The sequence below is a fragment of the Rhinolophus sinicus genome, linkage group LG13 (assembly GCF_036562045.2).
Source record: "Rhinolophus sinicus isolate RSC01 linkage group LG13, ASM3656204v1, whole genome shotgun sequence".
Lineage (NCBI taxonomy): Eukaryota > Metazoa > Chordata > Mammalia > Chiroptera > Rhinolophidae > Rhinolophus > Rhinolophus sinicus.
Window position 1 is genome coordinate 53,003,081 of NC_133762.1, and position 24,146 is coordinate 53,027,226.

At 36.9% G+C, this 24,146-nt stretch overlaps 1 protein-coding gene across 4 annotated transcripts in view; it reads left to right on the forward strand.

Moving 5' to 3' along the window:
* Positions 1 to 24,146, forward strand: part of MACROD2 (mono-ADP ribosylhydrolase 2) — a 2,106,080-nt gene that overhangs the window by 2,077,163 nt on the left and 4,771 nt on the right. For all 4 annotated transcript variants that reach the window (XM_074317443.1, XM_074317442.1, XM_074317444.1 and 1 more), the window contains 2 exons: positions 16,432 to 16,509; positions 19,923 to 19,991. In XM_074317443.1, coding sequence (XP_074173544.1) covers positions 16,432 to 16,509; positions 19,923 to 19,984 — 140 coding nt within the window. In that variant the 3' untranslated portion in view covers positions 19,985 to 19,991. The remainder of the gene's footprint in view (positions 1 to 16,431; positions 16,510 to 19,922; positions 19,992 to 24,146) is intronic.

Consider the following 24,146-nt stretch of genomic DNA (forward strand, 5'->3'; position numbering starts at 1 on the left):
ATGCATAATGACTCAATGTGTTCGTGTCATCCCAGCAGAGTTTTATTTTTCCATTAATAGTATGTGATTGGAATTAAGATACCGTCAATCATAAGAATTACTCTTCTATTAAATATCACTGAGAAAGAAAAAAATATGTCAACATGGAGAATTCAATAGAGGACAACAAAGAGCTTCCCCCTTGGGTGAGGTTAAAGGAGAAATAGGGGACAGTGCCCTAGTGTGTGTCCCTTAAGAAGCAGATCCTGAGCTAGACTTTGTGTGCTGGTAATTTATTTGGGAGATGCAAATAAATCCCAGGAAGTGCAAATGAGGTTATAGGGAAATGAGACAAGGAAGGGAAGGCAACCAATGAAGCATCGTGTCATGAGCAGATTACCGCTGTGAGCAAATCGGCTCAGTACCACTGAGAACCATTTGAGGAACTGTGTAGGACACACCTCAGAACTGCTGCATCAAGGGATAGGGAAGCTAGGTTATTATCAAATGACTCCATCCCCACATTGGGTGAGAGTAGCCCCTGGGGGATGTTACATCCCCAACATTTTTTTGGTAAAGAGCAACTAATAAGCAATTGATTCTCAGACTTCCATGTACACAGATAGGACCCCTGGGATGAACAAGCTGTCCTGGCACTGCCAGTGGAGAAGCAGAGAGATAGAGGCCCTGGAGGGGGGAAACTGAGTACGTGGAGGTACTGTTCACTACAGCTGCAGGGGAACTCAGAGCTGGCCCAGGCGTGTTGGGCCAGGCACCAATAGCTGCTCCAAAAAGCTAGGAGACCTGGGGGACTTACCTTTAGCATTGATGGAAGATAGTTAAAAAATGTCTCGCTTAGGAAACAAATCACAAGCTGGTGCTAATCATGCCAATTTGTGTCCTGAATTCATATCCCAGTGTGGTCCATAGAAACTTCAGACAGGGAATTGAATTTAAGTGATCTCTGGTTGTTAATGCTATCCAATGACTAACAAGCAAATGCAAGTCCTCTGTCTGAACTTGGCTTCAGTCCAGATTAGTAGCAATTGTGGGGCCATTGATTATTCCATTCATCTCAACTTCCCAGACATTAAAATGTGGAAAAAAATGTGTCCTCAAGTCAATGACATACAGTAATAACAATTTAGCCACAAGACAGATACAACCTCTTTCCTACATAAGAAAATCTTAAGGAACACTCTTTTTCTTTCCCTTGGCACATGCATGTGTGCACTCGTGTGTTTATCCATACGTGGGCACACACACACACACACACACACACACACACACACACACCCCATCACCACACCTCCAATGGAAGTCTTTTTATAATGGAGAACAGTTACTGGTATGTCAGAACCTGTCTTCTTTCTTTCTGCAAGGTTTACAACCACACAAATAATCAGAGTTCAATTGAAGTCCCCCAAATAGCAACCAGATTAAATGCAACAGAATCAGAAAGCTAAAATTTTAAATTAAACTCTTGGTTTTTTTCTCCTTTAAAATGTGTGATCTTCAATCTTTTATTTGACAGTCACATATGGACTGGTATACATTTTTTTTTTTTTTTTAGAAAAGCATTGTGTCCTGAGATCAATAAATCAAAATTGTTTTCCTTCCTCCTCAAAAGTGAATTGTTATCTTGCTGAGGAGGTTATGTGACAGGCTCTCTGGTTTAGTAAAATACATGAACAAAAAAAGGATTAAGATTTCTTTGCCTGAAAGGAAAAATTCTGGGTGTTATTTTTTCTATTATGGGAGAGTTTCCTGAATTGTCTCCTAGGAAAAAGAGATTAAATGTCAGGAGATAAAGCAGGTGCAAGGCCCATTATTTAGTGACAGCAGAGACCATTCTCTCACTGGAGGCACAGTTTCCACACAGAGAATGATGTCAGAAAACTACAGAAGGAGTAGCTATGACAGTCTGAGAGAAAAGGCAGCCAAACAGAGGGCTAGGGATTTCTCAGTTATCAAAATTCTGGAACAAGCAAGAGATTCATGACTATAGAGAGAGCAGAGTGCCTAGAGGTATCAGCAGTCAACACAAAAGCAAAATTCAGCAATCAGAAGTCAATCAAGCTGTGAAACAACAGGCCAGTAAGATGCTTAGCACCCAGGGGTTCAGGAAGAGTACTGAGCAATCCAGTGATGTCAACCCAAAAGGCCGGTGCTGCAGCATGAATCCAGGAAGACTCCTGAGGCCTGTGGGGGTGACATCATCACAGACCCAACAACTGTTGATTGACCATCCCATTTACTCCTAGGGCTCCCAGATCCTCTGGTGCCCACAGAAGCTGTGAACCTTATGCTGTTTAATTTTTAGAATATTTTCCCTGGATTCGAAACCAAGCCATCGTGTACTTCTAACCCTAGTAGTAGGAATTCCAGAGTGATATTAACCTGCTTTTCCAGATTAAAGATGCAGGTGACACCGACTGAACCCATCTTCAAAAGGAGGATCAAACCACTGCACTTCAAGTCTAAAATAATCTCTGGCAGGGGAATGTGGTCCATGTTATAGGACCCTGCAGATGCTATGAAAGGGGAGAGCCTCTGCATCACTATTTCTACTGAGCCTGCTGCCACTAACCACAGAGCAGTCCCAGGTATTAGACAAGGATTTGTTATCTTCTCCATGAATAAGTTTGTGCTACCTTACCCCCGCCCAAGTCCTTTTGGGGATATGGAAGACATTAAAGTCCATTGCTTTCAAATGAATTAGAGTTGACCAAGCAGACCTATGAAAAAAGATTCTGGGCCACTTCCCAAATTCCAGTCCCATATCAGCTGCCTCCACAGGCTCTCTCACCACTGTCACTAGCATTGGGTGACATAGTGAAACTAGCCTAGGAGTGGACTTAGAACTTTTAGTCCCAACCTCATTCCTGGGTGTCCTGGGACAGCCAGAACACCTCTCTGGAGTTTAGTGTCCACATCTATGAAGGGGTTTTGTGGGACTGGAATATGGTCAAGGATCTGTTTTATTTCTTGAGGAAAGCAGTCTTACTCAGATAATAAAAGATAACAGTGACCTGTAATCTAAAAGGGCAAGAAAACTTAACATCAACTTCTCACAGGTAACTTTGAATTTTTTGGTAAAAGGCTTCTGGCTGAGTTTAATAGCAGTTTTAATTATATGTTTAGTAAATGTGGCGTACACAGTCTTTTAGGTGTGTGTGTGTATGTATTTGCTCTGGTAGTAATAAATTTTTTGAAGGCATAAAAATGGTTAACTCCAAAAAAGTTCAAACATTAAGATATCGGTATCTGTAATAGGGCTTTGTGAAGAACAGCTGGGTGGAAATGAGCTTTCATTTAATACCAGAAGTGTTTGAAAACTTCTCCTAGTAGGAAAAAAGTCTATCATTTTTCTTTGAAGCTGAAAGAATTGGTGTTGAGGGGCCACGACCAGAAATGGAATAGCTTAGCAGAACTGAACACACATCTTCCAGTTCATAGCCCTCTGATAATCGACTTCTGGTGCTTCTGTAAATCAGCTAGTTATTTCTTGGATGCAGCTTTCTTCCCAGTATAAATGTCTAGTACTTTGGTCATGGACAAAGGAGATACACTAGATTTTATTAAATGTTCAGAATAAATTGTGCTATTTAGGAAAATGCAACATACAAAGAAGAGAAAATCTAGTGGAAATAATGAAGAAATCTATAATTAGGAATGTATAAGATTAAATTATTCTTTGACTAAAGAGCTGTATACATAATCATGCAGGATTTCGACCCAAGCAGTCAAAAGTCCTTTCTCTCGGGAGCATTAAAAGTGTATGATGTAGCTGCTGAGAATCCAGCTTTAGTTGTTTCCAGCAATAAGTTTCTTCCTTATGAAAGATTCCACATAAAGGACCATTGAAAAGCCCAAAGCTGCCCCACTGTGGCTCCTTACATAGTTAAAACCCTATTAAATTGAAAGAATCAAGCAACTCCTCTGGAAAAAAAATACATATCTCTGTGTTCACTAGGACCCTGCTGTGTACAGATTTATCTGTAGAGAAACAAAAGACACAAAAAGTGTGTGATGGTGTGTGGGGGAGTTTGAGAGACACCCAATTTGTATTGTTCCTGCTGCAAAGACTCTGATCTGAAACCAGCTCTGGCAGACCCCAGCTGAGAAGGGCCTCCTTGCAGTCTTCATTCCTGCCAGGCCCTGGAGGGGGTGGGGAATGCATAATGAGACTGAATGAGAATTAGATGCCTAATTGGGGCTTGGAAAAGGGAAAGAAAAAGCCAGATGTGTAGAATGTGATCCTAAGCCAGCTCAGTTAAGCCAAACATGACACCTGGGAAGGCTTCAATGGTTGTGATCACATACAGAGGAGCATGAACGGCCTTTTAAATTTCTGTGGGAGCAGTACAACCAGCAAGAAAAGATGGAAGAAGAAAAAAGGGCCAGGCCTAAGAGAGTCAGGCAGGTCAAAGATGCTAAAACTGAGTCCCCCAGGTGTTTTAAACACAGGATATATTTCTACCCATCCAAATGTTTGTTGTAAGTGCAGAACATTTGAAACTGACTCAGTCATTCAGCTCCAGCTTAAATGTCATCTTGTTCTCCAAGATTTTTCTTCACCTGCTTCAGAAAAGGTGAATCACTCTCTCCTTTGTGCCTCCACAGTTCTTGGTTCATACCTTAGCCCTTGTCACATGGCTTGTGGGTAGTTAGCTGTCTCGCTCTTGCTCTCTCTCTCTCTCTCTCTCCCCCCCCCCACACACACACACAATCTTAGCTACCTTATGAATTCTGTGAAGGCAGCAATGTGCTTCATTCATTATGTATCCCATCACATGGTAGACACTGAAATACTGATGGATATTTTGGGGGCTTTTCTTCCTAAATAGTGGATTTCTGTGGAGTGGTTATTCTGACAAAGTTAATGTGAATTTCCAAACCATTCTCAGAGTGACTTCATGGAGATACATCATCTGGTTAAACATAAAAAGAGAATTTATATGTATTGGGACCTCATGGCAACCCCAGCTACTACCACCACCTTTCATCTCCTACTAAAGACAGCTTCTGATTTTGATTAGCTAGACTATTCCCAATTAATATATGAAGAGGTATGTTGCCATGGAAAGGGTGTTTTGTAGAAACATGGGCATTTTCCACCACTATGATTCTGTCAGCTTAATCATTCATTATTTGATTTTGGAGACGGAGCCATGGACATGTGTCTATAGTGTTTGTCAATGTGATGAAGAGAGGTAGAGTTGTCAAGTAACAATTTAGTACTGTTTTTTATTTTTTATTTTTTTGGGGTGGGGTCGGTGGCAGTGGTGGTGAATAGACTGGGTGATGGACAGATGGTTTATAAATATACCTTTGTTCCAAAGAAGAATGAACTAATAAATCAAGTGTGTCTGCTCAAGCTGCCATAACAAAATACCATAAAGTGGGAGGCTTAAACAACAGAAATTTATTGTCTTAGAATTCTAGAGGCTGGGAAGTCCAAGATCAAGGTGCTGACCAATTTGGTTTCTGGTAGGAGCTCTCTTTCTGGTCTGTATCCTCACATATCACAGGGAGAGAGCTGGCTCTCTCTTTCCTTCTCTTCCTATAAGGCTACAGTCTTATTAGATTAGGGCCTCACCGTTATCACCTCACTGAATTTTAATTACCTCCATAAAGGCCCAATCTTTAAATACAGTTGCATTGGGGACTGGGCTCCAACATATGAATTTGGTGGGGGGACACAAACATTTAATCCATAACATCAAGCCTGATCAGAACTATTTTTGACAGATATTCCTGAAACCAGCTTCTGACAAAGGCCAGGTACAGGTATATGTGGCACTGTAGGGAATATCCAGTCACACAAATCAAAGGGGTCTAAGCATCTGGTCTTGCGTTAAAATGGTGGTGTGGAGTCAGCGTTCAAACCTCTCTCCCCCAAACTCAACAGTATGAAAGCAGATAAGTAAAGCACACAAGCAAAGAATATCAACAAAAACTGTAATCAGACAAAAGAACAGGTGAGTAACCAGCAGAAGGAAAGACACATTTCTAGAAATGCAGAAGGCAGGAGCCTGGTATTGCCCCAAACCAACCCCTAACTCCACTAGGCTCAGAAATAATCCCGAATAAGCTCTTACTAGCTACCATTTACCTGCCCAACTAGGAGAGGAACAGACAGAGGAATTTCCACAGCACGTAAAGTTAGGTGTGAACACCTTTTATTCCACCTTTCCCCCAAAGAGATAGGAAAAGCTGCTATAATTCTCCATTTCACTATCTCCTGCTGGGAAGAAAATGGAAGAGGAAAGGCAGACCAATAACAAATACCGAGAACTAATTACCTCTAGCAAAAAAAGAGTCATTTCACCAAATAGAAAACAAATGAGAAAATAAATAAGGCAAAATCTTTGCGGTGAGCAAGAAGCAGGGGAGGAAGTGCTCGAAAGGCCTAGGTGAAGCCTCCTTGAAGAAGAAAACCCCTTCCCTCTCTGAGGAATCTGTATAGGGTTTGCATAGGGTTTATCATCTGCTGGTTGGGGAAGCTGAGAGAAAAAATAGCAAAAGAGAATAGGGAAGCTCCCAGGCTGACTGTCTTGCTCTTAGAAAGGAAGTTCTAAGTCTCGTGATGAATTGAAAAAACTACCCAAACCCCAAGGATAGCCTCGCACTATGACAGACAATAGTACAGACAAAGGAAGGTGAACCTGTACTGGGCATGGGATACACTTGCTGAGAAATTCAGCATAACTAATATGGTAAATGCTCTGGCTACTTTACAGCCCCACCACCCCCACAAAGAAAACTCCCCAAAGAAAGCACTTCTAGATAGCTCCTCGTGGATTGATCAAAAAGCCACACATACTATGATAACAAGTAGCTTGCTAACATGTGCCATGCACCTGACCCTGCAAACACACAAAAGCCATAACTGAGAGAGAGAGAGAGAGAGAGAGAGAGAGACAGAGACAGAGACAGAGACAGAGACAGAGACAGACAGAGAGACAGAGACAGAGAGAGGAGGAAGCAAGTAAACGTGCAAGCCAACAAAAGACAGATGAAGACTTTATTATGGAAGAAAGATAACCCAAGAAAAACATTAAAATCCTCTACAATTACTATAGAAGAACTTAGAAAGAACATTAAAGCGCTTTAAGATAAGGTGATAAAATGGCATAATGATCTGAAATGTAAAAACCAAAGAGATAAATTTTCTCATTAGAGAAATAAATCAATTAAGAACAACAAAGACCAAATTACTAAAAAAGAAAAAAATGCTTGAGATAATCATAGTGAAAAAGAATGCAGAAACTCTAAAACAATTAGAGAAAAAATAATATATATGGAATAGAATAAGCTGTCCTATATGGGAAGAAATGGTATTTGTGGAATTTAGAAGTCAACACATAAAAGAGTGAATTCCCTAAAATGAAGGGGAAACTGAATTGATGATCTAATGGGCAAACCATGTTCCAAAAAATCAATATCTAAGTCTCATCCTGAGAACACATTTTTGATGTTAAATATGAATAAAGAAAGAATTTTACAGCTATCTTGGCACATAGGTGTCACTTAAAAAACAATACTTAGGGGGACTGGATGGCTCAGTTGGTTAGAGCGTGAGCTCTCAACAGCAAGGTTGATGGTTCAATTTCCGCATGGGATGGTCACAGCACCCCCTGCAACTAAGATTGAAAATGGCAACTGGACTTGGAGCTGAGCTGCACCCTCCACAACTAGATTGAAGGACAACTACTTGGAGCTGATGGTCCCTGGAGAAACACACTCTTCCACAATATTCACCAATAAAATAAAATAAAAATAATAAAAAAGAAAAACAATATCTAAAATTTTTAGAACAAAGCATAGTCAAATTTAATGTGTCTTAAAGAAAATCAAAGACATGACAATCCACGAGAAGATAATTGCGACATATTTGACATAGAGTTAATTTTCTTAATTTATGAAGAATATATAAAAGTCAGTAAGGGAAAAAAATTGAGCAACCAAATAGGAAAATTGGTAAAATATAAAACCAAGTGGCAAAAGAGAGAAAGGACAGAAAGGAAGAAGGGAGGACAGAAACAAAAGGGGGTGGGAAAGAAGAACAGGAGAGGAGAGGGAGAATCTGGACATCTACATGCCAAGAGGTATAAACTGAGAATGCCTGTGAAATGCAGGACAATGGGTTTAAAGCATCTGATTTAAGTACTGTGGTTAAAGGATTTAAGTATTAGCTTTTGAGCCAAAATAATCCATTCTTGACCCTTATTATTTAAAACAGCCCATTTCCAATCAAAAATGTAAAGACTGAAAAAAAGACTGATACATACACTTTAATAAAATTTACATCTGAAGTTTGATTTTTTATGGAAGACTCTGGACCAACTTACCTTTAGCAAATTGAAAAGAACGAGTCTTTTTTCAAAGCCAGAAAGAGAGAAATTTGTGGTATTTTATTTTTGATACTTATTTTTTCTTCATCTATAATGCAAAAAAGCTAATTATGAAAGAGAAGAAGTAATAAAAATATATACTTCTAAATAACAATAGTGTTTGCTCCTCTGAATGTTAATCCAGCTAAGCCAGATCTCTACTCCATTCAATTATTTTCATTAAGCTTCATACATAGCAGGGACCTGATGTACAAAGGTCGGACAGTTAAGTTCACGAACTTTCAACCATGTGCTTACACTAGCTGAATGAATGAATGAATGAATGATATCAGAAAAGAGAGAAATGTGATAAATTCTTGAATGATCAAAAAGAGGTGATTCAGTTAAGTTTGTGCGCTTAAGAGTCGCCAATGCAAAGATATCCAGAGGTAGATATTAAACTCATTGTTTCTCTTAGCCAATAAATAGTGATCAAGCATTTAATTAATATAGTTAGTCATTATCTCATTTGAGCCTCAAATGTTATGAGGAAGGTATCATTACCTCTAGCTATAAGTGACAAAACTGGGACTCTGGGTGTGAACAGGACTTCTCCAAGATCACACAAAGAGAAATCCAGAGCTTGGATTTGAAACCAGCTCTGCCCACCTCTAGAGAATTACTTTCCATCCCCTTTCACTAATGGTGACACATCTGAGAAAGGTGACCAGAAATGGGCAGTTCATAATCTATTATGGGCAATAGGAAAGGAAGTTACAAAAATGAAACAAAACAAAGTCATATTTAATTGAGAGAAGCAATTTATTGAGGCCGGATTTGTGGATTATTACATGGTATTTGTTGTAGGAAAAGTGAGTAGTAAATCTTTGTTAAATGCTGCCTGATTTATTAGGCCTCCCTTCACTTTGGATGAATTTTTCTAAGAATAGGTGTCTACTCCCTGCATCCTTACATATTATCACAGAACACCTGGATATGAAACCTGTATGCTACTCAAGCAGCTATGTGAATAGATAAGCCCATGCCATTTCCAAGGATTGGAATTTTCTTTTTGAGATTAAATATATTTAGCTTATGGCTATAGCTACCACATCATTGAGAAGAGTGACTTTTAACATAATTTTAAATAGTGTTGGTGACTTAATTGTAAAGAGCAGTTTTGGGGGAAGTATCATTACAAGAGTGTGCCACAGACTCATCTTCTCTTCATGTTCTGTATTTCCATTGAAACTATTTTTCCTCCATAAATTGGTCTTCGATCTCTTTTCACTTAGTTGTACTTGGATTCTACACCTACAAAGTGAACTTGGCAACCTTAGGTAAAGTCTAATTGAGCTCATCTCCCCTAACAATTAGTAGCTTAAAAATAACATAAATCAATGTCTATGCATATGGAATAATAGCCTCTTTCCATTTGTTCTTGTAAGTTAAATGTATGTGACAAATACCCTAAACTCTAAGACCAGTTATCTTCCATTTCAGTACCATTATGAGATCAGCAGAGGATTCTGCCGTATTAATCCTCTGTTAAGAGGATTCTCATCTGTATTCATTAGTTCAATGTTTCTCAAAGTTTCATACATGCACCATTTGTATTTCTGTAGATAATTTTAGGTGATATAGAAATTAACATTTATTACAATGTGTTAAAAATTCAGCATAAATCAAGCTGTAATTGCTAGGGGACAAAATTAAAAGGCCATGTTAAAATTGAGTCAATTAGAATATATTATTAAATGTTTTAGCTAGCGTCCTAACAATGCTACATAACAAACCATCTTCAACCTCTGGGGCTTAGAACAACAATCATATATACTTCTTTTCATGGATATGAGGATCAACCACATCAAGTCTGGACTAGGAAGGACATCAGGCTATGTGTTGAGCTCAGATCTTATTCTGTTTGGACCCACTCCTCCCAAAAGCATGTTCTTGGGGTAAAACTCAGGAGTATAAGAGGGCAAGCCCCAGTTGTACAAATGTATGTCAAGGGTCTGTTAGACTCACTTCTGCTAATATCCCATTGGCCAAAACAAATTCCATGGACAAAACTAACATCAAGGAACAGAGAAGTAGACTCCTATAGGGATAGAAGACAGGAAATGAGCATTTCTGAACAATTACCTAATTAATTACATTAATAGTAAAATTGGAAAATAAACATGGCAAGCGGTTATTTTCCATGGTTCAAGAATGCCTGCTTTGGGTCAACACAACTCTAATTCAATACAATTCAATCCAGACAGGCCCTGTTCTTTATAGCTGCTGTGACAACTAAGCAACTACACATTCTGAGAGATAATTATTTGTAATTCTATTGATTGCATGGAGTTTATTGTCAACACTAATCTCAAAGGAAGAACTTGAAGGATCCTCTAACATCTCTTCATGTTTATGTATTTAAAAATCTGGTTAATTGCATTCTATATGCATCTCAGTATTTTTTCTTTGTGATGAGACCTGCTTCATTTATTACTTTTTTGTAATGCAGCTGACCTATAAAAGTTTACCATGATCAAGGTTTTGAGGAGGGCAGTTACAATTGGTAAATGAAAATGAAAGCGGTGCTGAATGTCCAGACTCTTTCTATTTCAGCAACTTTTATATCCTGCTAGGAGCCCTGAAATGTACCTCTTATTTGTGTTTCAAGCAGCAGCAATCAAAATGGGGGAGGGAAAGGCAAACTGGATGGAATAAATAGGCTGTAGAGGCAATTTTTGTTTTGATCAGATTCTGTTGTCTGTGTGAAATGGACTCATTTCTCTGAGGCACTCAGTTGCACTGCTCAGCAGGAGAGAAACCGTTCAGATAATACCAGTTCTACAGGCATGTCAGAGTAACAAATATCTATCATTCCTTTCCCTCTTTTCCAATACACCACCCTCACACACACACAAACATACACTTGCACATGCATACTCATATTCACGTGCATATTCACATAATTATGCCACTATGTACAGTCATATATTCATACCACATGCACACACATATATGCATGAATCATGCACCCTCATGATATTAAATAAATAATGTCTACCAAACATACCTTTAGTGTCTTTGAAAGCAAATATAACAAACTATGCCTCACTCTGCTCCTAGAACCTAGCAGTGTACAGAACTACAACCTTGATTTCTGTTTTTCTCTCTCCTGGATCTCAAACTTGCCTTTGCATCTCATGCTAATCTATTCCAATGTGGTGGCACAACCCAAGAATTCTCATATGAATGTATTGTATTATATCATAATTAAGTTGGAAAGACAAAACATTGGGCAGAAACTTAAATATTTACTACTTTCTGATTTGCCTTTTGGGTTATGCTTTCTTCAACTTCTTCCTTCTTCTCTCACCCAGCTCTTAAAAGTGTTTTTGTATACTCCTTCATTTTCACTGAGCATTGTTTAATAGACTAGCATCTTGACTATCAGGACGTTTCCCACAATGTCAGAGAGGTTTCTCCATAGTAATATCACCTGGGTTGTTGCCATTGATAGTAATGAGTTTGAGAGATTTACTGGAAAAATCAGTCACAGGTATCTCTAGATCACATCAAAAACCTGGGGAGAAAGTCCCATAAGTAGTGTTTAATTAGTTTTAGGTCAATTAATTTTCCTTCCACAGTAATCATTTCTTATAAAAATAACAATACTGTTATGTTTTAATTAGTTTTGATGGTTTCCCAGAGAGTTAGACAAGGAGTTAGAACATTTTATAGTAATTTTAATATTGAAAAGCCAAGGCTTTTAAATACTATGAGATTTGGTTAGTCATTCAAAAAGTTAAGTGACCAGCTAGGATATTCTCTTTTGTGCCCTATCTGTTTGTGTCTTGCTCACTTTCTGTTGGATTCCCAGTGTTTTCTGTTATTTTTTATATTGATTTATTTATGTATTACCATGTTTCCCCAAAAATAAGACCTAGCCGGACCATCAACTCTAATGCATTTTTGGAGCAAAAATTAATATAAGATCTGGTTTTATATTATATTATATAATACCTGGTCTTATACTGTAGTAATACAAGACCCGGTATATATTATATTATATTATATTATATTATATTATATTATATTATATTATATTATATTATATTATTATATAAGATCCAGTCTTATATTATAGTAAAATAAGACCAGGTCTTACATTAATTTTTGGTACAAAAGACACATTAGAGCTGATGGTCTGGCTAGGTCTTATTTTTGGGGAAACATGGTAGTACAAGAGTCCTTTGTAAATGACCTGAATTGCAAATATATTCTTCCACTCTGGCTTATTTTGTAATCTCTTAATATATGTTTTGATATACTAATGATACTAATTAATGTTTTCCAGATTATTAGTCTTTCCGTAGTGGTTGGTGTTTTGTTTTTCCTGTGTAAGAAACTTTTGCCTAATGTTGTGAAGACCTTTCTCCATGTTACCTTTCACAGTTAGTTCTATAATTTATCGGGCATTTATTTTTGAGTATGGTGAAAACTATTCCTTTAGGGTAGGTCTACTGATAACAAATTTCACTTTTTTTTCCCTGAAAATGTTTTTTATTTCAAATTGAATTTTGAAAGTAGCTTTTTTTAGATACAAAATTTTATATTGGTGAGTTTTTCTTTGAGCACTTTCAAGATATGGTTGCATTGTCTCTGGCTTCCATTATTTTTGCTGAGAAGTTATCTATATATCTTATTGTTATTATTTTGAAGTTAATGGATTTTTATTCAGTAGATAATTTTATATATTTTTTAACCTTGGTTTTTAGCATTTTACAAAGATTGGCCTAAGTGAGGTTTTTCTTTGTATTAATTATGCTTGTGGATCATAACACTCTTGAAACAGTGGTTTAACATCTTAACACCTTAATTTGGAGGAAATTATCAGCCATTATCTTTTAGAATATTGCTTTTTGCACATTACATATGTGATAGACCCTATCTCATGTGTTTACTAACTCTTTGTGTATTTTTCATCTGTACTTTATTTTAATTCTAACCTAGTTTTCATTTTACTAATCCCTTCTTTGGCTGTGTCTACTTGCTACCAAATACACTTGTTAAATTTTTAATTTCAATTATTGTATATTTTTCAATTCTACTTTTTTTAATGGTTTCCAGTTATCTAACCAACTTCTTTACCAAGAACATTTTCCAACTTGACATCCAGTTCTTAAACATATTAATCATTATTTTAAAGTGTTTCTATAATATCTGGATCTCTAATATGTCTCTATCTGTTTTAAGTGATTCATTTTTGTTTTTTTGGAATGCTACATTATATTTTTATTATTATTACTGAATGTAGGACACTTTGTGCAAAACATTGTAGAGATAACTTGAGTCTCTAGGTGGTTTAATCTTTTTCCAAAGAGGATTTATTTTTGTTTCTACAAGCAGGTAAGACAGAACAGAGCACTGTAATCTAATTAGGAATTGAATTGATTAAAAGTTGGACTTTAGTTTTTGGTTTTGTTTTCTGTTGTTTTTGTTTTGAAGTTGATCAGAGGCCTTAATTTTGGTCCTTATTATTCAGTAAGCAATGTACACAAAACATTTTCTTTATCTCTGCCTCAAACAGCAAAAGCTGCAATCCAGGCCTAAAATGGAAGACACATGTAGTGGAAGACTTTGTAGAGAAAAGATAACAAGTGAGATCTCTGCTTATCCTGGCTTAGGTGAAGGTAGAATAGGAAAAGTATGTAAGTACAATATTCCAAGACTCTGTTCTTCAAAGCTGAGGTCTGCAGGAGAAGGGCTAGCCAAAGGACACAAAACTACCCAGCTCGGCATTCTGAAGAAATCAAACTGATGGACTTCACTTTTTTAAAGAGCTGGTTTATTTCAAGTTCATCCTTGCTCCAAGAGTATAACCCTTCAGAAAACCCAACAGAAAACTTGAGGTACTTACCAGGGCAACTCTTTCTCGGTAGGCCCTGACCTCCAAATTTTGTCCCTCCCTCCTGCCCCAGTTCCCCCAATCCTCATAAGACCTCTGGAGGCTCTGTTCAACTTCTTGGCACATTTGGAATGTCAGACTCTGCATTTTGCACCTCCTCCAGTTTGTGCTGCATTGATGGCTCTCTGGTGCCTTAAAATAATGTCTTATAGAATCTGTCCAGTGTTTCTAGCTGTTCTTAGTGGGAGGGTTAGTTTACATCATAGTAGTCCACCTTAGGCAGAAATTCCTTTCTCAGTGTGATTTTAATTTTCATTTCCTTCATCATTAGCAAACTGAGTAATCTTTTCACATGACTACAGGCCATTTTTTTTTAAATGAACTGTTTGTTAAGTTTCTTGATCAATTTTGTATCAGTTTCTTGATCTTCTTTGTCTCTATTTTTAGAAGTTTTTTATGTATTAAAGATATTAACCCTTGTCTATGATAAAAACGAATCAATATATTTCCTCAATTTGTAATCTTTATATTTTAAACATTACTTATGGTATTATTTTCATCCAAAATTTTATTATGTTTATATAAAGTCAAATATTTCCATTTTTTTGGTTATTACTTCTGTGTTTTGAGGCATAATTAGCCAAGATTTTCTGCTCCTGGTCTTAGAGAGAAATTCATCAATTTTTTGTTTGTTTGTTTCTTATTTTCTGTATTTGTGTCTTTAAGGAATGTGTTGATGAGCAATTGAAAAACAGTCCTCTTTCTAGAATTGGCAGAGTGAGAAAGGAAATGATACAATATTAAGTCCAGCTGGAAGTTTCAAGTTTTGTTTTCCCTTCTCCAACCTCATCCTTAGGAACTAATGAAAAGAACTCATGGACACAATTACTTTCATATTGTCCTTGAAGGGCTCAGGAGCTTATGAGTAATTTTTTTTTCTTCTTGTGTTAGCCTTTTCCTGACTTCTCTCATCCATTCTCTTATCATCAGTGTTACTTCTATATTGATGTCTCCCAAATACGTACATGTCTAATTCATAATTTTCTTCCTCAGCCCTGGATACAAAAGTTTGTTTGGCATCTCTAATGAAGTGACCCAACACTTCACACTTCAAAGCTAAAATGCCTTTCTTTCCCTTCCTATACTCTACTTGTTTTATATGTCTTCAAGTACTGACCTCCCTACCATCTATCTACCCAGGCTCAGAGATTGTCACCTTTGAGTCATATTTCTTGATTGTAAGCTTCAGTAAATCATTACCAAGAGTGCAATTTTTATCTTTGAAGGTATATTCCTTTGAAGGGATTCTAAACTGCATATTTCCCATCCTTGCTTCATCCTCACCCACAGGCACACCAAATTTAACATACTGCAGGCACAATAAGTACTCATGTAATGAAAATGAATTTAACCATTTACATGAAAAAATACAGAAATAATTGAAACTTTGAAACTGTGGATTTCCCAGCACATGATCTCTATCTGTTTTTGTATTTTCAAATGTCCTAGCTCTTCAAGTTATGAAAGCACAATAGATATTTAACTAAGAAGTAAGAAGATATTGTCCTTTTGACTATGTGGAAAATTTCTTGCAATGAAAAAAAGAAAAGATCCCCTTACTGTTACACTTAAGCATGTTATACAGCTTTAGTTACAGCATATGGATGACAGGTCTTCTGAAGCTGTGCAAGTAGAGAACAATCATGGAAATTACCTAAAGACTGGATTCTCAGCAATCCAAAATGGCAGCATCTGTGAAGGTCTCCTAGGGAAGCAACTAAACCATTCATGTGTGTTTAAATGAATTACCTCACTGCCAGGAGAATGAATCTTTCTGCTTTTAGGCACGCCTAAGGCAAAGTAGGTTTTCTTTTTTTTCTCTTCAAAGATTAAGCTACATAAACTCACATATATACAAATTTTCCTAAATTTAAATCATAGGTTGTTCTGATTAAACCAAGAACCAGATTTCTAATTTGAGAAATTGTGTATGTATGTATGTGATTCTCTCCCAAATCTGAGAATTTAGAAGATGACAGCACTAAAGTATTCAAAGCAACTATTTCTTCCTTTAACTTTTTCTGCAAAAGAAGTTGAATCCCAAGAGTATTTTTAAATTGAAGAAGGCAATGGAGGGTGACAGAACAATTGGCAGTCAGGTTGTTCTAATTCTATATTAATCAAGAACTACTTATTTCACTCTTTCAGCTCAAGGCGAGAACACACCTAGAGTTTCTGTGAAAAGGGAAGGCTCCTGCGACACAGAAAACTGTACAAGTCCTGATGGTAAGGATCATAAGGGATTAGAGCTCATACAGAATACAAATCTGGCACATTTTCTGTGTGTTATGTAGGATTAAGGGAGCTAGCCTATGAATCAACATATTCAGTTAGAACAAGGTGAAGTTAAAAAAACATTTTCTACTAAGAACTTATAAAATTGGCAGCCTTTTTAAAACACTGACACTAGCTCAGTTTAAAAATACAGCATGTACCTCAGTTCAATCATACCTTACAATACTGAGGCCACACTAGGTAAATCCAATGCTGAGCTGGACTGAAGTCTAGCTGGTAAACTTCACTGATGTCTTAAAAAAGTGCTTGTTCAATTGTCACCCCTGCTCCAATCTGGAGCCCTGGCTTGAGTTTTGGCTAAGGTTGTTCTTGCACCTTCATCACACTGTCTCAGTGTATCACATCAGATGGCTTGGCCAAAATCATAGCGAGTCTTTAAAAGCATCTTAGAAATAAATTCACAAAACGTTTTTTGTTTTTGTTTTTAAAGTCCCTTCTCATTTTGAAATTGTCTGAAGATTCTGAGCCTCAAGAATATGAACATGTTCTTAACCATGCACAACATACTCTTGATATTTTATAATTTGCATTGCAAAACTACTATTTGAGCATACATGATTTACTAAACATTTATTTAATTCTATACCCCAAAGAGCTTAGGTGAACCAGAATTGGTCAGTGAACTATTTATATATTTGTGTGTGTATATGTATATACTCAAGATATATATATCTTGCAGTTTCAGTTGTTTTAGCCCTCTCCCCCTAAAAAAAGGAAATTACTTTGAGTTGATATGCCTTTGGGAAAAATTCAGCTACTGGTACTTGGTTGTTTTAAATAGAGTTCCCTGTAGTAGTTGGTATTCCACACCGTTATAGCCCCTTTTGCACAAACTGATTTTTTTACCCATGGGCATACATTATCTAGGAGAATGATGTTCAAAAAGAATACCAGGGCCAGCCCGGTGGCTCAGGCGGTTAGAGCTCCATGCTCCTAACTCTGAAGGCTGCCGGTTCGATTCCCACATGGGCCAGTGGGCTCTCAACCACAAGGTTACCAGTTCGATTCCTCGACTCCCTCAAGGGATGGTGGGCAGTGCCCCCTGCAACTAAGATTGAACACGGCACCTTGAGCTGAGCTGCCCCTGATCTCCCGGATGGCTCAGTTGGTTGGAGCGCGTCCTCTCAACCACAAGGTTGCTGGTTTGACTCCCACAAGGGAGGGTGGGCTGTGCCCCCTGCAACTAGCAACTGGCAACTGGACCTGGAGCTGAGCTGTGCCCTCCACAACTAAGACTGAAAGAACAACAACTTGAAGCTGAACGGCACCCTCCACAACTAAGATTGAAAGGACAACAACTTGACTTGGAAAAAAGTCCTGGAAGTACACACTGTTCCCCAATAAAGTTCTATTACCCTTCCCCAATAAAAAAAAAAAAAAAAAAGAAAGAAAAAGAAAAAGTAAAGGTTAAAAATAATTGCAAAAACTGCAATTACTTTAAAAAAAAAAAATAAAGAACACCAGATCCGTCCATTAAAAGCCAACCCATGATAGTCATGCTCAATTGCACAAAACCTGCCCCAGCCTAATTGCAACTCTATACCTATGGTTCTTAACTAGGTCTTTACAAAGCATGTTCTGAAGAATATCAGGCCCATACAATGCTCACCGAATACAAGGGAAATAAATGTGGGAAATACTGAGTATTAGCCCTCACTTGGAGATTCACCATGCATCTTTTAGGCTCTAAGAAGTCTCAGTTGTAAAGAAACTTATTAACATTGTTTGAAGTTGCTTTTTCAAACATATTTGATCATGGAAAGCTTTTTATAGCAGCATTTGTTAATAAATTTTGGACCTAATGACCCCTGGATTGGAGGAAGAAGCAGGAAAGGAATGCTCTACTATATTTTATTCTGCATGCTCGCACACTGAGATGGACGAACTTATAACAACTTTGTAAACCAAGACTGAAAGTACACACACTATTCTCCTTGTAGAGGTAGAATTACGGCATCTGGCCAGTTTACACCTGGGTTTAGAATGAGCTCACACATCATTAGAAACCCAGACTACTGTGCAGGTGAAAACAAAGACCTGCTTTTAAAACCTTCCTCCTTCAGAAAGAGTTGAGTGGGATGCTATACAATGTCATTCCTTCTTTGGGGTGTGAAAAACAGCATCTGCCACTATTTTACTTGAGTCGAGCTTTCATGTTCAAGAAAAAGAGACTTGGGTGGTTGATTCTGTGCAAATAAATGAAGGCTACCCAAATGAGAAAACACAGATTTCTTAATTGAGCTTATAAAGGTGTCAGCCATTATCACTTGTGTTTGGTCAACTCAAAGGCAGGCAAGGAAGTGGGAAACCTTTATAATTAACAAAAGGGAAGGCTCATAGCATCCTCTGATTGGAGGTTGTTGTCATGGGGAAGGAAACTTCGGCTAACTAGAAGTGGGGCATCTTAGGTGGCTGGCTTGGGAACATACTTTGCTTTTCCTGGTTGGCCCCTACTATGTAGAAAGTGTGGGGCAAAATATAGGGAATCTGGCAGTCACTGACCATCCTGAGCTGATTGCTACAGAGGCTGTGGTTTTGTTGCCCAGGCTGGTTACTGCAGAGATTTTAAGTTGGAATTCTAATGCTGTATATGGTCTGGCCATTGTCCATTTGTATATTGTCTCTCACTTTATAATATGGGCTTTGATGCTTTAAAAATATCAACCTAATTAAACCTACTGACCCTTGAAAATTTCCAGTGATTGCTATGTCTGTGCTTCACTACTTCTGGACAATGGCAGTAATTATGCATTCTATTTTTATGCAAATGCTCAGAGAAAAATACACACAGAAAAGTAAAAGCACAGGTTTTGTTTTATCATTGCTGTGTGATCTGGTTAGATGTTTTGCTTTTCTAGTTCATGGGGCCCACTGCCACTATACGCATTGGCAAGTTTACAGGGTCTGTTTTGAATTTCAAAATTGAAAACATGGCAAAACAAAGAAGCCTATTGACATAGCGGTTTGAGCGGGAACTCTTTACCTTTCTGCAGGTCAATGCTCTCTTTTGCTTTGTTTTCTCTTTATTTTCTTAGACTTTTATTAAGAGCTTTGAATTTACCTAAGGATGGTAATAAATATACCCAAAATGTCAACCCAAAAAGCTGGTATAAAATGACAACTCAGTTTCTACAGTTCAGTAAAGAGGTAATTCTGCCCTCCCCATTCCTGACTGGTAAAAATTGACAAAAATGGTCCCAAAATCTTAAAGAAATGCAAATGAACTGAAAAGAGGTATAAGATAGGAAATCAAAAATATATCTACTCATAGACCATTTTAATGTGCTTAAGAGATTTGGGTTTAATAAATACTTATCCTTTTTTGTTTCCCTTTCTGGTTATAGTTGAAATGAATAGTCAGGTTGACAGTGTAAATGACCCAACAGAGAGTCAGCAAGAAGATTAACTAATAGGTAAGTGCCTCTGTTGTGGGATTTTCAATTGATTACAGTGGCCATAGGAAGTGTTTGTAAATAGCATATTGGATTTCCCTAGGCTCTACCAAGTCCCATAGCATGGCTCAGGCTAAACTTTAAAAATCATTATACCAAATAACAGTGTAAGGAGCAAGTATTACCCTAGACGCTTGCTGTCTTTAAAGGGACTAGATAAACTACAGCATATTCATTATGCGGTGCTTTGGTTTTCTGAGCTTTGACATCAAGAAAAAATGTCTTCCTATCAATCTCACCCTCTGGTCTCCTGGAGTGATCAAATTATTTCAGCCACCCCAAGCTGATTCTGAAGTATTGTTTTTCCAGAAATTACCTGCTGAGTTGTTTTAGTATATCTGTTTTTAAGCATAACACTAAATGTGTGCCCTGGAGAATGTGTAAATGCCCTTGAGTGTGTTTGGGCAGAAAGAAGCTGGTCTTATGTTCTAACCTCTCACTCCACTACCTGTAGACTGCTGTGTCTGTGCAAAGGTTGGTGGAGTTGAATGAGCCTCAGGGAACTCCCCAGGAAAATAAAAGTTTGGGCCAGACCATATTTAGGAGTTTTTCCAGACCAACACTCTAAATCTCTCAACAGAGACTGAAGTATATCTAGAATGATGAGTGGTCTGTAACCCTTTTCCATATCGTGAGGGCTAGTGAGAAGAATTAGAGGAAAGAAGTCAGGCTTGCCATTCCAATTCCTAGCCTAAATTACTTAGCTGTGGGGGAAAAAAAGTGTAGAATAAATGAATTATGGGTCATCCAGCACATGACACAAATGTGTTTACACCTTTGCCTCCCAGAACCTCCCTGCACTCCCTGTATCTTCTCAATAGGTCTCTACACTCCCCCAGGAGGTCATGCTGCACCAGACTCTTGAGCTGCTGCATCACCACATAATAAACTTTGAGAACGTGTGAAAGTACACACACATCTGTCCTTCACATCATGGTCTTGAACATCATTTACAACTCAATATAATAGCATTTGTGTAATACATGTATAGCATAGAGCTGCTAAAGTTATAAACACACGCAAACATGGTCTTATAAACATGTCTTCTGTTTTTTGTCAACCTTGTTTATGTATTTTAAGTATCTTGATAAGCAGCACAAATAATATGGTAGAGGAGTATCCATTAAAAATTAATGAAGTCGGACTAAACCTGAAAATTTTAAATACAAGTTCTTCAGTATTGCCTTACCTTTTGCCCTTTTGTTGACAACAAACTATAGGCTCCTTGTCTAGATATTTTTTTCTTACAGAAACTATTATTTTCCTATGTGATCAATATATAGATATAGTACCAGGACAAATCTGTTTTCTTTGGTAAATGTCAAAATATTTTCCTTCTTGACCATCAACACCAATTTATACCTTTACCCTAATGAGTAAGTTGTCAAAATTTAAAATTCAAAATTAGTTTAAAGAAACTCAGTTCCAGGAAGGAGAAGGGGATTGCACAGGGTCACTTGGTTGATCAATGGAAGTGCACATACTCCCAATATAAAATTCTTTGTTGACACCATACCTTCCCCAAACAATAGTGAGTTTCCAAACACAGTTGTCACAGAGAACAGTATGATCTGAGGAACTTCACTGATTCCCACAGAAATATTTATTCAGCTGAGTTTATAGAGACTATCTGGAAGTTCAACAGGAAGAAGAAAACTAACCTTAGTTCTGTGCACCATACCTTCAAGGAAATTAAAGAATTATAGTAAAATTGAATTAGAATTACAGAGTTCAAAGATATAATACAAGATTGTTTGTGTTGTGTAATTTATAAATGTAAAAAATCAGGAATATCATAAATAACAATGAGAGAATATATTAAAGAATCAATAGAATATTCTGTAAATGTGAAAATAATTTTTCAACAAGTATTTGAGGGCATATAAAGATGGTCATGGAATCTGAACCTTTAGTTCTAGAGAAATATGGCATGCAAAGTATGGCTTCTAAGTTAGGCACTAAGAGGCCTTGTAACTTCCATTTTTGCTCACTCACAATACTTGCTCTTAGAATCCAGCCACCTTGTAAGAAGTTCAGGCACTTCTACAGAATGACAAAGGCCATGAGGAGAGAGAGCCTAGAAACTGAGAGGTCATCTTTGATGTTCTGGCCCTGGTGGATACTACCTGGAGCAGATGAACTGCCCAGCTGAGGCCAGACCAGATTATAGAATCATGAAAAATAATAAATAATGTTTTTACCCTCTAAGATTTGGAATTGTTTGTTATGAAGCAATAGGTAACTGACACAGTGGGGGGTAATTCAGAAGCCTCCCAATACAAATGCTTAGAAATGAGAGATTAGCTATAACAAAAATATTTCAAAATACATAGCTCAACTGACATGAAAACAAATGTGGCAGAAGTGAAGAGGACTGTGAAAGCCAAAACAATAATCTGATAAACTGGAGATGCAGCGGCACTAGGGGCTACAGATTTCTTTTTTTTAATTAAAGTTTATTGGGGTGACAATTGTTAGTAATGTTGCATAGATTTTAGGTCTACAGATTTGTTGTTAATGCAGAGATAGGTCCTATGTCTAGGGATTGGGTTCTAATGCCTACCTGGGACCTTGAGTCACACAAGGTAAGGAGTTGGAACTGTTACCTCTACATATATAAATCTGGGACTCCCACCTCCAGAAATTAACAAGGAGACTTCTGCCCAGGGTGCAGCATGGGGGAAAGAAAAAGGCTCCTATGATAAGTAGAAAACACAAATGCACCATGAGTTTGAAACAAATTTGTGCCATCCAAAGTCAAATTATATATTAATTTCTCAATATATAAACTGAGAAATTAATTTAATAGTTGATTATGGATCAGTGTTATCCCTGCTGTAGGTAGCAAAATGGAAATGTAAAACTATCACTTGGAATTCCTACAAAAGAAAAAAATTCTGAATATGAGTTCACGATTTTAAAACTTACAAAACACACAAGGAAATTATCTATCAAAAATGAGAGTTAGTGGGTAAAATTATAGGATTATTAGTAGCGTAAGAACTTGAGAGAGCAGAAAATTTTGAAGATTTTATAAAATAAATACATTTAAATGACAAAAAGATAAAAATCAGATATAAAATGATAGGAAAAGAGCAACACTATGAAAAATTAATTAACAAAAATTTGGAAAAAGCAAATAAAAATGTAGTAATGTAAAAGACACATGAGGAGACATGAAGGATAAGAGAATAACTGAGATGTTTTGTGTTCACTAGGTATTCTACAAAGAGATAGTAGACTGTCAACATTTGGAATTTAATGGCTGAGAATTTATCAGAATTGACAATAGTCATGAATTTTAAGTTAAAAGAAGAACAATAAGTCACAAGGAGGACTTATTTTTAAAATAAATTCACACGTAGGCACTACAGAACACCAAAGAGAAAAAAATTAAAGCAATTTGAGAGACAGGAGAGTTAACCTATAAAGAATTGGGTATTATACGGACAGCAGGCTTCCCAGCATCCAGAGTCAGAAGACAATGGAATAGTTGTGAGTCTTCAAAACATGAATAAAAATAATTGTCAATATAGAATTCTACAGTAGTTCCACTATCATTTAAGAAATGGTGTTTGCCGTTTTCAGGGGAAAATCGCTACTTACTCTCTTTAAAATCTCCTAAATGTTGCACAACAGTTAGAAGAAAATTGAGCCCAGAGGAAAGAGCAGGGTGCAGGAAACAATTGTGAGCCAAGAAAAATGGTAAACACAAGGGCAAATAAAATTACATATTGACTATACATTTATAATAGCAATTTGTAGTTAAAAACAGGGTAAAACAAAATTACTATTTATGTACATTTTATAATATACAAAGTAATACTACATATTTTTCATTATGTGTGAGCGTGTTTGTAAATAATATGTTTGTAAACATATAAAAACATGTAAGTTATTGATTCACATTGATATCAGGATTTGGTAATTTCTGGGAAGGAAGAGAAATAGTTTTAATTTATCTGTAAATTAAATTAATTGATCTAAAACAGTTTAATTTACCCGTAATATTTTATTTTTTAAAGTAAAATAAAGATCACAAGGGAATTTGAAAAATATTAACACATTAAATCTGGATGGTGGATATATTCTGGGTATGTTATACTATCATCTGTA